At 38.8% G+C, this 14,988-nt stretch overlaps 1 protein-coding gene across 1 annotated transcript in view; it reads right to left on the bottom strand.

Moving 5' to 3' along the window:
• SNX4 (sorting nexin 4) overlaps positions 1-14,988 on the bottom strand; it is a 67,993-nt gene that overhangs the window by 11,049 nt on the left and 41,956 nt on the right. Inside the window, exons 9-10 of the mRNA XM_024124346.2 lie at positions 4,975-5,040; positions 455-544 (exon numbers count right to left, since the gene is read on the bottom strand). Of these exons, the coding sequence (XP_023980114.1) occupies positions 455-544; positions 4,975-5,040 (156 nt within the window). The remainder of the gene's footprint in view (positions 1-454; positions 545-4,974; positions 5,041-14,988) is intronic.

The following is a 14,988-nucleotide window of genomic DNA, read 5'->3' as shown; positions in this document are numbered from 1 at the left end:
CCCGTGAGCCATGGCCGCTGAGCCTGCGCGTCCGGAGCCTGTGCTCCGCAACGGGAGAGGCCACAACAGTGAGAGGCCCGCGGTACCGAAAAAAAAAAAAAAAAAAAAAGCAGGTATGGAAAAAATTACAGAATTTAAATGGTAATATACAACCTAGTGACAGATTATGCTACACACTCTCAATCTGTACTTTGTTTCCAATCTTCAAACTGGAAAAAGTAGAACAACATACAGACAGACCTGAAGTCTGAGACTAACAGGTTTTATCAACATAATGCTTCAAGCACAGGGCTCATCTTAAATAGCTATGTCTAGCACTCTGTAACACACAGGAATACAATGAGACCTCATTCAATATCTGGGGGAATGAACTCATTTAAAAATCTTTATTTTAGAGTAGCATATGAGTGGTGACCAGCCACAGGGCTGCATCTGGAACATGTATTATACTTACCTCAGTGCTTCTGCATAAAAAAGATACTCCTTTAACTGATCTGCATAATGTTCTTCATCTTCTAAAATATCATCAATAGAAGATGCATACCTATTTAAAAAACATTGCAAATGTATATCTCAGAAATAACTAAATTTCCTTGTCAATTGCATTATTATGAACTTTCATCAAATCTTTAACCATGGTCATTTTAAAGTCTTTTGTCATTTACAGACAGTTCTGGGTGTACTCTGATGCTTTTGCAAAAATGTTCCTATAAAAGGGTTTCATCTTCAAGGAATTCATGGAAAAGACTCTGACAAGTACAGGTTTCTGGTAACTAACTATACTGCTGAACTGAATGAATAAGCATTTTCAGAACTCTAATGGAAAACTGATGAATTCATAAAATTGTTAACAAAAGATCAAGATGAAAAAAATTAATTACATGGGACTAAGTGAACTGATGAGCATGATTGTAATTTTTGTGACTTTGAATAAAAAAAATGTGATGTAAAAAAAATGTTTTAAATAAAAAAATTTTAAAAATAAAAATAAAAGAATAAAAAACATTGCATAGAGTAACCTTTATCAGGACACAAAGTATTGAAGTTCTAAAGAAGAGATATTCAAAGCATGGTCCACAGACCATTTGCTACCCATGAGTGACAAAAGCAAGTACAGAAAGTGAGAATAAGCATTTAGAAACATTTATAACAACTTTTAAAAATTGAAGTACAGTTGATTTACAATATTATGTTAGTTTCAGGTGTACAGCAAACTGATTCAGTTATATATGTAGATATATTTCTTTCAGATTTTCCATTATAGGTTATTATAAGATACTGAATATTGTTCCCTGTGCTATACAGTAAAACCCTTGTTGCTTACCTATTTTATATACAGTAGTTAGTATCTGTTAATCCCACACTCCTAATTTATCCCTCCCCCCTACAGCAATCTTTAATTACCATGACAATTTTATTTTATTTACCTAAATGTTTTGATGAGCAAGGTCTTAGAAACAGAAAAACAAAGCAAACAAAAAACGGTCCTTCTTAAGGTAGCTTAAGAAGCACTATAATATCTTTGTTCAAATATATTACAAAAAGGGCTAAAAAATCTGTAGAAAGAATAAGAGTTTAGTATAATTGGTACATTAGTGTTCCTGGTAGCAACTACATACAGTAATGCCAAAAAGTTACAAAAGGAAAAGTCGAGCAAATAAAGATTACAGAAAATTTTAGAAGCCTTACTTTATTCTAATTCTCAATAGCAACCTCTGCTTTGATCTGGACAAGCCCTTCACTGTCGTGCCACTCTTGTTCTGGCCTTGAGTCTTCCCTTGCACAGAAATGTGATGGGTTTCCACACTACTTCTCCAAATCCTACCATACGTATCTCAACACCTCTAGAAATCTTCCCAGACTTCTTTAGTCCTAGTCATCACTCTACTTCTGATATCTTATCAAAAACTGAGGACTTAAATTTTATCAAAGAAATGTCTCTTATGTTGGTTTTCTCTGATCACATTATAAATTCCCTAAGGACATGGGCTATGTCATTTACTACTTCTGTATGGTATAAGAAACATCCTTTTTTCAAATTAATTCTGATTCCCTAGCATGGGCATAAAAGAAAAATATATTTTATGTCTCCAAGCCCACTTCATGTAGACAAGTAAACAAGTTTACTGAATTCTAAAAACAAAAAATCTACGTTAATGCTCACTGAAAGGTGATGTGTTTACAGTATTTATAAAAGTAGACAAAATATGTATTCTGTAAATATAAATTTACATTTGTTAGAGTGTGGAATTTCCCCTATGTGACTGAAAGACATCTTGAGAATCATTGTTAAGAGTAGGAAAAACTGCCTTTAGTTCATAAATCTACAATTCTGGAAAAGTTAATGTTAAGAAAACAAAAAAGAAGATAGATGGCTGGTGGCTTGAAGACAGGAAACATATTGTAGGGATAAGCAGCACATCTTTGGGTAGAAAAGGGTAAATGGTAAAGATTTTTTAGATATCATTACTAAAATTAATTTTATTTAACATTTTAAATAAACCAAGTAAAGGGATAATCCCAAATTCTTGCAAATACTAAAAATGTCCAGTCAACAGAATGCAGGAAGACTTAACAAAAAGGTTGAATGGCTTCCCTAGTGGCGCAGTGGTTGAGAGTCCCCCTGCCGATGCAGAGGACATGGGTTCGTGCCCCGGTCCGGGAAGATCCTACATGCCGCGGAGCGGCTGGGCCCGTGAGCCATGGCTGCTGAGCCTGCGCGTCCGGAGCCTGTGCTCCGCAACGGGAGAGGCCACAACAGTGAGAGGCCCGCGTACGGCAAAAAAAAAAAAAAAAAACAAAAAAAAACAAAAGAGTTGAAAAGCAGCTGGTCAGCTTATATAACAGCCCCCCCAAAAAATAATACTTAGATAAAATAAATATATTTTTGCCTTTTTTTTTTTTTTGTGGTATGCGAGCCTCCCTCTGCTACGGCCTCTCCCGTTGCGGAGCATAGGCTCCGGACGCGCAGGCCCAGCGGCCATGGCTCACGGGCCCAGCCGCTCCGCGGCATGTGGGATCCTCCCAGACCGGGGCGCGAACCCGGTTCCCCTGCATCGGCAGGCGGACGCGCAACCACTGCGCCACCAGGGAAGCCCTATTTTTGTCTTTTTATTATTCGGTTGTAGGAGTTCTTTATATATTATGGTTGGAAATGTTTACTCCCAGTGTGTGGCTTGCCTCTTCATTATCTTAATGGTGCGTTTGTGTGTGTCTGTGGTAAAATATAATGTAAAATTCACGTTTTTAACAATTTATTGGTGTACAGTTCAGTAAGTACATTCATATGGTTGTGCAACCATTATCACCATTCATCTCCAGAACTTTTTATCTTTCCCAACTGAAACTGTACTCCCACATTCCTTCCACTTCCAATGGCATCTTCTGATAAGCAAAATTTTTAATTTTGATGAAGAACAATTTACCATTTAAAAAATATTTTTCTTTTCATATCTGCTTTAAAAAATTTTTGATTACTCAAAGGTTGCAACAATATTCTCCTATGTTTTCTACTAAAACCTGCAATTTTAGCTTTTACACTTATGTGTATCATCCAAATTTAATTAGTTTTTATGTAAGGTGTGAGATATGGCTCAAGGTTCATTTTTTTCCATGAAGATATCCAGTTATTCCAGAACCATTTCTTGAAATGAACTATGTAGATGTGGATCTATTTCTGGACTCCATCCTACTCCACTGATCTCTTTATCTCAATGCCTCCTGATAACTATAGCTGTATACTAAGTCTTGAAATCAGGTAATATATTCCAGGCTTGTCCTTTTTCAAGACTGTTTTGGCTATTCTACATTCTTTGAATTTACATATAAATTTTAGAATCAGCTTATCAATTTCTATTAAAAAGTCACTGGAGTTTTGATTGGGACTGTGATTTAGGAAGAATGGTCATATTAACACTACTGAGTCTTCCAATCAATCTATGAAGATGGTTTAATCTCTCCATTTATTTAGGTCTTTACTTTCCCTCAGCAATGTTTATATATAAAGTTTTCAGTGTAGAGGTCTTTCACATATTTCATTAAATTAATCTGTAAGTATTCTGTTTTGATGCTATTATAAATGGCATTTGTAAGTTTTTATTTTCCAATTGTTACTAGTATGTAAAAACAACTTTTTTTTTTTTTTTTTTTTTTTTGCGGTACGCGGGCCTCTCACTGTTGTGGCCTCTCCCGTTGCGGAGCACAGGCTCCGGACGCGCAGGCTCAGCGGCCACAGCTCATGGGCCCCGCTGCTCCACGGCATGTGGGATCTTCCCGGACCGGGGCACGAACCCGTATCCGCTGCATCGGCAGGCGGACTCTCAACCACTGCGCCACCAGGGAAGCCCAAAAACAACTTTTTAAAATATATTCATTGTGTATCATGCATTCTCATTAAATTCAGCTATTCCATAATATTTTTGGTTGATTCTTCATGATTTTCTACATAAAAGATCCTGTTCACTGCAAATAGAGTTTTACTTCTTCCTTTCTAAGATGTATGCCCCTTATTTGATTTTCTTGTCTTACTGCACTGACCAGGACCTCTACTACCATTTTTACTAGTTGTGGTGGAAGCAGACAACCTTGCCTTGTTCCTGATTTTAGGAGAAAACACCAATATTTCACTATTAAGTACAGTATTAGCTGTAAGTTTTAGACTGAGGAAATTCTTTATATTCCTAGCTTGATGAAAATTTTTACTGTGAATAGATGTTGATATGTTTTTTCTACATGTACTGAAATGAACACATGGGTTTTCTTCTTTATTCTGCTAATATGTGAATTGAACTGAAAGATTTTTGAATGTTAAATTAATCTTGCATTCCTGAGATAAACTTCTTTAAGTCAAATCTATATACAGAGAGCACAATATAAATGCCAGCAAACTTTATAAAAACAGAAGAACAGAAGAATCACTAGCACTTCACCACTAATGTCACCTCAGGTTCTACCTTAAATTCTCTGGATACTTACACATCCATATGATGACCAGCACTCTGCAGTCCATCACCCATTTCTTTTTCTATGGCACTCCACTCACTAAGAAGAAAAAGATAAAACCAAAAACATCATGAATTAGATATGGAATATTATTAAATGGACTCTTTTACAAGGTTGTTTTCTAGCTAGCTTTTAAACAATGTATAGTATCTATATTGGATTTATTTTCTGTGACTCAAATATGCTCCTTTCCCCGAAGTTTAACAACTAAATGCAAGTGAAGGCATTAAAATATTAGTTCAAAAGTTTGTATCTGCTGTGTTAAGTGCAAAGCAAGTATCATACAAAACAGTTTCTGCTTACAGACAACTTTCCCAGCTAGGGTGCCTATTTAAATCAATTGTGGCACTTTTAGAAACTATGAATGCTTACCCTCCTCTTGATCTACTTAATTAGAATCTCGGGGATAGAGCTGAGGCATGCATATTTTTAATTACTACATGGATGATTCTGATAAACACATGATTACATGTCACTATCTTAATGGATAACAGAAAAAGACAACTGTACAGAAATACTAGGTGTACCATAAAACTTTGATAACTTGCATAAAAGTTTCATGACAAAGTCTACTTGAAACCACAGATCACTTTGTTGTCATTTCAATGAAATTCTTGAAATAAAAATTCCTTTTTATGGAAGATGCATATGTATATTATAATAAAGGGGGAAATAAATCTATAATCCTAAATACTAAGAGATGACATAATTTGATATATTTCCTTCTAGTTCTTTTTATTTACTCATTTTAATATGGCTGATATCATGCAGTACATGCAATTTTGTATTATACTTTTTCTATTAATAGTATTTCCCCACATTATTAAAATAACTTGTTCTCAGCATTATTTCAGATGGCAACTCATAATTTTTTAACCATTTTCCTGACCATTCAAGATTGTTTCCAATTTTTCTGCTATGTATAATAAACACCTTCAATTGCATATATCATAAAAGGGAAAAAATTAAAACACTATGATTCTGTTAATCTGTAGTTTTTATACACTGTTCTTGAAATATCAGATTATATGCTTATAATACTAGAAGGGTAAAACCACACATGGTTTTTAAAACTGTCAAGGAAGGAAAACAAACATAAATAAACGTATCTCCTTCTGACAATTTTTACTCATATGTTTACCCTCAAAACAGTAATAGCAACAGTTAACCTTTTTTTTAGTGCTTTGCTGTTTATAAAATGAATTTTTAACATCTCTAGCTATATTATCTAAAGCCACACTTCCAATGCCTACAAGACAATTCTGCTTTTATATACCTCTGTCACTTCAAATTCAACATACCTAAAGCCCAGCTCTTCACATGAAAAACAAAGTCTAGGGGTTTTGGCAGATTACAGGCATAACTAGCCAAATTTGTAATGTAGCAATCATAGTTAATGCAGCTATAGGTCACGTCAACAGAATTAATGGACAGTCCAGATCAACTATCTATTGGATGTTCCACCGGTACTTCATCCATCTAATCTTTGAGAGCCTTTTAATGTGCTACCAACTCAAGGTCAATATAACCAAATTTAATTCTTTTGTTTACCAAACAAGACTAAAAACTAGTTCAAGAAAGGTTAGACTTACACTTAATCATCTATTTACTCCTATTAAGTCGTTTAGTGCCTGATAAATACTTGGCATTTATAGGTTGTAGGTAAAATGAAAGAATGAACCGATAAATGAATAAATGTGAGGAGGGAAACATGTACTGGGTTCTATGTATCAGCCACTACTAGGCACAAGACCTCTTCCCTCAAGATATACATAGTCTAGCCCTTGACTACTCAAACTGTGGTCTATGAACAGCTTCACCTTGAACTTGTTGGAAATGCAGACTTGCAGGACTCATTCCATATATACTGACTCAGAATATTCATTTTAACAGTTCTCCAGATGACTTGTATGCCTATTACAATTTAAGAAGCATCTGCTAAACAAAAGGTTCTAACTGGGGTCCAGGCATATGCCGAGGATTGGAACTAGAAAATGTTAACCAGTTTAGGGAGGGAGAGGAGGGAGAGGAGGGACAGGAGGGACAGGAGGGAGAGGAGGGAGAGGAGGGAGAGGAGGGATCCATTAACAAGGAACTATTAAAGTATAGAAGGAGGGACTTCCCTGGTAGCGCAGTGGTTAATAACCCTCTTGCCAATGCAGGGGACATGGGTTCAATCCCTGGTCCGGGAAGATTCCACACGCAGCAGAGCAACTAAGCCCGTGCGCCACAACTACTGAGCCTGCGCTCTAGAGCCCGCATGCCACAACTACTGAAGCCCGCGTGCCTTAAAGCCTGTGAGCCACAACTACTGAGCCCACGCGCCACAACTACTGAAGCCCACATGCTCTAGGGCCTGCATACCGCCAACTACTGAACCCATGTGCTGCAACTACTGAAGCCTGCGTGCCTAGAGCCCATGCTCTGCAACAAGAGAAGCCACAGCAGTGAGAAGCCTGTGCACCGCAATGAAGAGTAGCCCCTGCTTGCCAGAACTAGAGAAAAGCCCGCGCGCAGCCACGGAGACCCAACACAGCCAAAAAATAAAATAAATAAATAAATAAAATAAAAAGTATAGAAGGATTTAGCATCAACTTTAGAAGAGGCATAACTGCTATCATAAAGTACTTAATGGGTGGATAGTTGTCACAGATGAACCAGATCAAAGAGGGTAATAAATCTTTTGTAGCATCTGATGAAGACTATGGACCTTTTCCACTAAGGAGGGAAAATCACAAACAAAATTTTGCGTATAATTTCAGAGACTTCATGGATTAAAGACCTAAATGTAAGACAGGAAATCATAAAACTCCTAGAAGAAAATATAGGCAGAGCACTCTTTGACATAAATCGTAGCAGTATTTTTTTGGATCTGTCTCCTAAAGCAAAGGAAGCAAAAGCAAAAATAAACAAATGAGATCTAATTCAACTTAAAACCTTTTGCACAGCAAAGGAAACCATCAACAAAATGAAAAGACAGCCTATGCAATGGGAGAAAATAGCTGCAAATGATATGACTGATAATATCCAAAATACATAAATAGCTCATACAACTCAATATCAAAAAAACCAAACTCAATTAAAAAATGGACTGAAGACCTGAACATTTTTCCAAAGACATACAGATGCTCAGTACTACTAATCACCACAGAAATGCAAATCAAAACCACAATGAGGGACTTTCCTGCTGGCACAGTGGTTAAGAATCTACCTGCCAATGCAGGGGACACAGGTTTGAGCCCTGGTCCCACATGCCGTGAAGCAACTAAGCCCACGTGCCACAACTACTGAGGCTGCGCTCTAGAGCCCATGAGCCACAACTACGGAAGCCTGCCTGCCTAGAGCCCGTTCTCCGCAACAAGAGAAGCCACCACAATGAGAAGCCTGCGCACCGCAACAAAGAGTAGCCCCCACTCGCCACAACTAGAGAAAGCCGGCGCATAGCAACGAAGACCCTACACAGCCAAAAATAAATAAATAAATTTATTTTTTTAAAAAAAGATTATTAAGGGCTTCCCTGGTGGCGCAGTGGTTGAGAGTCCCCCTGCCGATGCAGGGGACACGGGTTCGTGCCCCAGTTAAAAAAAAAACCCACAATGAGATACCACCTCACACCTGTCAGAATGGCTATCATCAAAAAGAGCACAAACACCCAATGTTGGCAAGGAGGTGGAGAAAGGGAAACCTTGTACACTTGTTGGTGGGAATGTAAACTGGTGCAGCCACCGTGGAAAACAGTATGGAGAGGCCTCAAAAAACTAAAAACAAAACTACCATATGATCCAGCAATTCTATTGCCAGAGGGTAGGTTCTTGTTTTGTCACAGAAATAATTCAGAGAGGAGACACAGAGGCCAAGTAAGCGAAGTGAAGATTCATTGAGCAACAGTATACTCTCAGGAGGGAGAGCTGGCAAGCTCAGAAGAGCAGCTGCCCTGAGCTCCTTCTGGCAAGCTGGTTATATGGGGTGTGAAAACGGGTGGAATATTCATCAAGGAGGGAGGGACTATGGGGTAACTTCCTGGCTTTCATCCAAGTTCCACCTTTCTGAGAGGAGGGTCTGTTTTTGTCCTTGGTCTTCTTGGATCTGCCATGGCGTCAGGTGCATGATGGGTACTGCTCTGGCTGCAATGTTAATTCTATTGTAAAGAGGGTATAATGAGCAAAAAGTTACATTCAGACACAAGAGGTTCCCACCTTTCTTTGCCTCTAGGACCCTGTCATTGCAAGATGTATGGTTTCCTGTCATATGACCCATGCCTCTCTTCTCTGCTCATATCTGGCTTACTGCCTGCTCTAACAATTCCACTCCTGGGTTATAAATATGAAGAAAATGAAAACACTGACTCGAAAAGATACATGCACCCCAATGTTCACAGCAGCATTATTTACAATTTCCAAGATAAGGAAGAAACCTAACAGATGTCAACGGGTGAATGGATAAAGAAGTGTGGTATATATATATGTGTGTGTATATACAGATACATACACACACACACACACACACACACAGGAATATTACTCAGCCACAAAAAGAATGAAATTTTGCCATCTGCAACAACATGGATGGACTTGGAGGGTATTATGCTTAGTGAAATAAATCAGACAGGGAACTGTATGTTATCACTTATACATGGAATCTAAAAAAAAAAATTAGTGAACATAATAAAAAGAAACAGACTCACAGATATAGAGAACAAATAAGTGGTTACCAGTGGGAAGAGGGAAGGAGGGAGGGGCAAGATAGGGATAGGAAATTAAGAGGTACAAACTATTATGTGTAAAATAAGCTATAAGGATACATTGTACAGCACAGGGAATACAGCCAATATTTCATAGTAACTATAAATAATTTCAGAGACTTCAGAGAACCTGAAGTCCATCCTTATCTCCTAGCTTAAGGAATCTGAACTATAAAACCACAAAGGTCCCTCCTGCTCTAGTATTTTACAGTTCCATTAAGAAAGAAAGGAAAGAACTCCAAGAATGCCCAAGGGTCAAGACTCTGGAAAGGAATAAAAATATTATTACAGGGCTTCCCTGGTGGCGCAGTGGTTGAGAGTCCGCCTGCTCATGCAGGGGACACGGGTTCGTGCCCCGGTCCGGGAAGATCCCACATGCCGCGGAGCGGCTGGGCCCGTGAGCCATGGCCGCTGAGCCTGCATGTCCAGAGCCTGTGCTCCGCAGCGGGAGAGGCCACACAGTGAGAGGCCCGCGTACCGCAAAAAAACAAAAAAAACAAAAAAACAATTATTACAACAAAAATAGAGGTACAGAACTAAATTTAGCTGCCCAATCTGGTGTTCATCAGGGATAGAGGCATGGGAGGGAAAGTCTCCAGCCCCAAGCAGGTCTGTAGTAATAAATTTTATTTGTTTATACTTCTGTACATCATTTCATTTAAACAAAGTTCCATGCTAAAAAAGGGTTTGGAAATCACTCTCCCCATTTAACCCCACAATTGAACAGATATTTAAAATCGGGCTCAGAGATCTAACATGGTTTACTCAAAAGTCAGGCATCCAATGAGAGGCAGAGCTGAGATTAGAATCAACTGCCATCAGAGTGTTCTACCTACTAATCCCAACCTTCACTTCCTTTTTTTGGCTTTCTTAATCAAAAGAGCTCTTTAGGGAATTCCCTGGAGGTCTAGTGGTTAGGGTTCCGTGCTTCTACTGCAGGGTACATGGGTTCGGTCTTTGGTCACGGAACTAAGATCCCACAAGCTGCAGGTTACGGCCAAAAGAAAAAAAAAAAAAGAGCTCTTCACCGCCACTCATCAACCATAGGACCAAAAAATAAAAAATTATAGAATCCTTCAACAAAATACATCCTGTGCGTCTTTGACCTCTGAGGTATATGACAAGGTTTGCATATCCCTGATCATGTTTACACATGACTCTTTGAAAGAAATTTGCTTTTGCAGTTTCCTGGAATCCCTTGAAAGGAATTATACCAACTGAATCTGGGAAAGATGTTTTCCTTGGTTGCTTCTATATGGATTCACAATCTATGAATTAAGATGAGTATTTTAAAATGTTCAATTAACAGAATATATAACATTTTAGGCTATTAGCTCCTGACAGCTTTCATTAGCTTCAAAAACTTAGTTACTGGCACTTAAAACTCTCTTTTTTCTAAGTCTTTTGCAGAGTGAATCCCGCCTATGTATTGTAAAAAAATAAAGAGAAACCTCAATTAAATAGAGTTGGAAGACCAAAAGGGGGAGCTCTCATGCCCTGTGTCCACGGCAGAGCCCAAGAAGAAGAAGAAAGATTCCTCTTCTTTCCTGGCCAGGTCTCAGCCAATGAAAAGCCACGGAGACTCTTTGTTTACTCTAGCCCTCCCAACTTCCTTTTCCTCTCTATAAAAGCCTTTTCCTTCCTTTGCCCTGTGGGAACTTGCATAAGCCTTGCCATTGCTGCAGCCTGGAACTGCAATTCTCTGCTAATCTTTGCTGGAGAAATATCTGGCAGTCTATTTGTTTCATGTCAACAGTGTTTGGTCCAATTCTTGACAGGCAGACCTTAAAAGTTCCTGAAACTAGTGAACATATAGACAAGTCCTATAAGCACCTACATGGAATGACCCTTTGGCTTGTCCTAAATTGAATCAGGTGCTATATCCAGGAGGAAGCTGCAAAAAGCCTAGGAACTCAAGAAGAGCACAAAATGAACTCCCATACTTTAAAAAACAAAAACAAAAAACCCCAGCAACACACAACATGAACATATTACAAAAATCTTCCCTGTTTCTTCTCTGTGCATCTAATTCCTGCTCATTTCTTACTTACAAGTAAGTTTAAGTCTTGTCACCTTTCCTTCCCTCTTTGACAGTCCTTTTCCACTCATAGCTCAATCTTTCTTCTTAATCCATTCTCTCACTTCAATCTCTAATTTAGCAAAAAGGCGTAATTTTACAAAGTTATTTGATATATATAGAAAACATTTAAATTAAGAGACAAAGCTGATGAAATCAGCTTTATATTTCTTCCCCTCTCAAATTTCAAACCAAAGAACAGAAGAAACACATTAAACTTTTTTCCATTTATGTGACTCTCAAGCTCTGGATTTTTTCATTACTCTTTTTTTTTGGCTGCACCGCGAGGCTTGTGGGATCTTAATCCCCAGGCCCCGGCAGTGAAAATGTGAGTCCTAACCACTGGACCACCGGGGAATTCTCTGGATTTTTTCATTACTCTTATGGTCAGTGTAGTGCCACTGACCGTAAGAGTAATGAAAAAATAAAAGGAAACAAAAAGAAAAGATAAAAAACACTCATTACCAATTGGTACTGCTCAGCAATCCTTTCCCACATTCCTAAATGATACCCTCATCAAGCACCCCTCAGTGCTTCTCAAACTGGGATAATTCATCTTGGACATCTGAAGCCATCTAAGCATGGCACAGTTTTTCTGAAGAACGAATTTTAAGTTTGAGGCAGGGAAAGTTTATATATACTTAAATAACCATGGATGCTCTACAGAGTAAAATGTAAAATTTGAATAAACTGACAGAACTCAAGTCTTCAAAGAGATTCTGCACTTGCCACAGCTGCTTCCAGCCAATCCCCCACAGAGCTGGTTAAGGGGAGATAAAGGAGGGTATGCAGTAAGATCAGTTTAGAACTCTCCTCTCCATTAGTTTGAGACAGACTGCCCTGTATCACTCCCCTCAAGCTTCCTAACCACAGAATCACCCCACCTGTTCTCAGCAGAGACACCTGCTTTACTAAGACAGGGGCCAGCTAAAGTGGCCTCCTGCCACATACTGCTCCTCTCCTTTAAGACAGCTCTGTGCCTTCCTCTCTATCTTCTTCCCCATCCACCCTCCGACCCTTGCTCTCCCTGCAAAAAACCACCGCCACCACCACAAAGAGGCCCTATACCCCTTCAAGAATAACCTCAGAGACTTTTCTTAACAGATTTATCAGTAACTTGCTGTCTTTCCTTCCTTAACCCTTTCCTGTCATTCCTAGGACCACTGCATTATATCACTCAAACCAAACTGCTCTCCAAATTAACACCAAAGATTTACCCACTCATTTCCCCTCTTTTCGACTAAATTCAATTCCTCTACAGTATAACTCCAACTTCTTGAAGTGCTCCCTTCACTTGCTTGACACTGCACACTCCTCATCAATTTCCCAATGTCTCCCTCACATTCTTTTTCTTTGCCTGACCCCTGAACACAGATATTCTCCACGGTTCCGCCCTTGAGTCTCTCACAGACTTACCCTAACCCTCTAACATTATCACCTTAACCCTACATTAAATATCATTCTATTAGGATGTAACTTTTATATACAACTCATATTCTCACCAGCCTCTTACACTGCAGATCCAAATTTCCAATTGCTTAATAGAAATCTTAAAATCAAATGCAATCTATTCAAAACAACCCTTTAATTCATTCCTCAAACCTGTTATTTTTCCTATATTCTCTATCACAATCCTCCTAATCATTCAGCTGCCTGCAAATTAAATTTTGGTATCTTTAGCACCTACCACGGTAGCAGGAGCTCAGCAAACGTGTGCTGAATGACTGAAAGAATCAATTGATAAATCTTGTCATTTATGTCTCCTTAATAGTCCCTACTGGCAATTGCTCTGGTTCAGGCTCTTGATAACCTGCTTAAATTACCTCAACCACCTGTGGTCTCCTTGGCTCACTTTTTATGAAATATTTTAGATGTAAAATGGCTTTCTGTTAATTTACTGAGTTAGCACAAAGGCGAATCTGTATGATATTTATCATGAGACATTAATGCAAATAATTTTCTTTATAATTTGATTCAGCCAAGTGACCTTTTATCCACTTACCCCTCAAATTAACACAAGTCCATTTATTATTTACAATAAATGTACTACTTTTGAGAGTGTCTGATTTATGTTAATTATCATATGAACATATTCCCAAGCTTTAGTTAACTAGAGTTCCAGTCTGAGTAATATTCTTTTTTTTTTTTTTTTTTTTTTTTTTTTTGTGGTATGCGGGCCTCCCTCTGCTGCGGCCTCTCCCGTTGCGGAGCACAGGCTCCGGACGCGCAGGCTCAGCGGCCATGGCCCACGGGCCCAGCCGCTCCGCGGCATGCGGGATCCTCCCAGACCGGGGCGCGAACCCGGTTCCCCTGCATCAGCAGGCGGACGCGCAACCACTGCACCACCAGGGAAGCCCTGAGTAGTATTCTTAAAATCAGGGCTGACTCACGCACAGATCTAAAAGCAGGTAAGTCGCACATCATGCAGCTGACTTGAACACGATTTGCCTTTCTTCCCATTATTCCTGTTTAGACATATACTCCTACCCTAGTTATGAAGTGTCTACATGTTTACAATATTAAGAAGCTTCTCTTCATTAAAAAACATCATATAATGCTGATACTGCCCCATCTTGCATTTGATCAACCAAGACATATGGATAACCTGTTACTCAAATTAAGTAAATATGTAGCCATATCTCACACCTGACATTCAAATAAATTTCACATGAATCAAAAATTTATAAAACCACAAAAATGTAGAAGAAATGAAAAATCTTTTTTTTTATAATCCATAGTGGGGAAGACCTTATTAAGATATACACAAAAGTCAGAGGCTATTACTTTATAAAGGAGGAAATCTAACCACTTACATGTTAACTGAATTTAACAAATTGAGTATTTCTGTATATCAAAAACCACCAGAAGGGCTTCGCTGGAGGTGCGGTGGTTAAGAATCCACCTGCCAATGCAGGGGACACGGGTTCGAGCCCTGGTCCACATGCCACGGAACAGCTAAGCCCATGCGCCACAACTACTGAGCCCACGTGCTGCAACTACTGAAGCCCGCGCACCTAGAGGCTGTGCTCCTCAACAAGAGAAACCACCGCAATGAGAAGCCCGTGCACCGCAACGAAGAGTAGCCCCGGCTCACTGTAACTAGAGAAAGGCCACACATAACAATGAAGATCCAATGCAGCCAAAATATTTAAAAAAAAAAAAAAAAAAA

The sequence above is a fragment of the Physeter macrocephalus genome, chromosome 1 (genome assembly GCF_002837175.3).
Source record: "Physeter macrocephalus isolate SW-GA chromosome 1, ASM283717v5, whole genome shotgun sequence".
In the NCBI taxonomy this organism is placed as follows: Eukaryota; Metazoa; Chordata; class Mammalia; order Artiodactyla; family Physeteridae; genus Physeter; species Physeter macrocephalus.
Note: the sequence above shows the minus strand (reverse complement) of the source record. Positions and strands in the feature narration are given on the sequence as shown.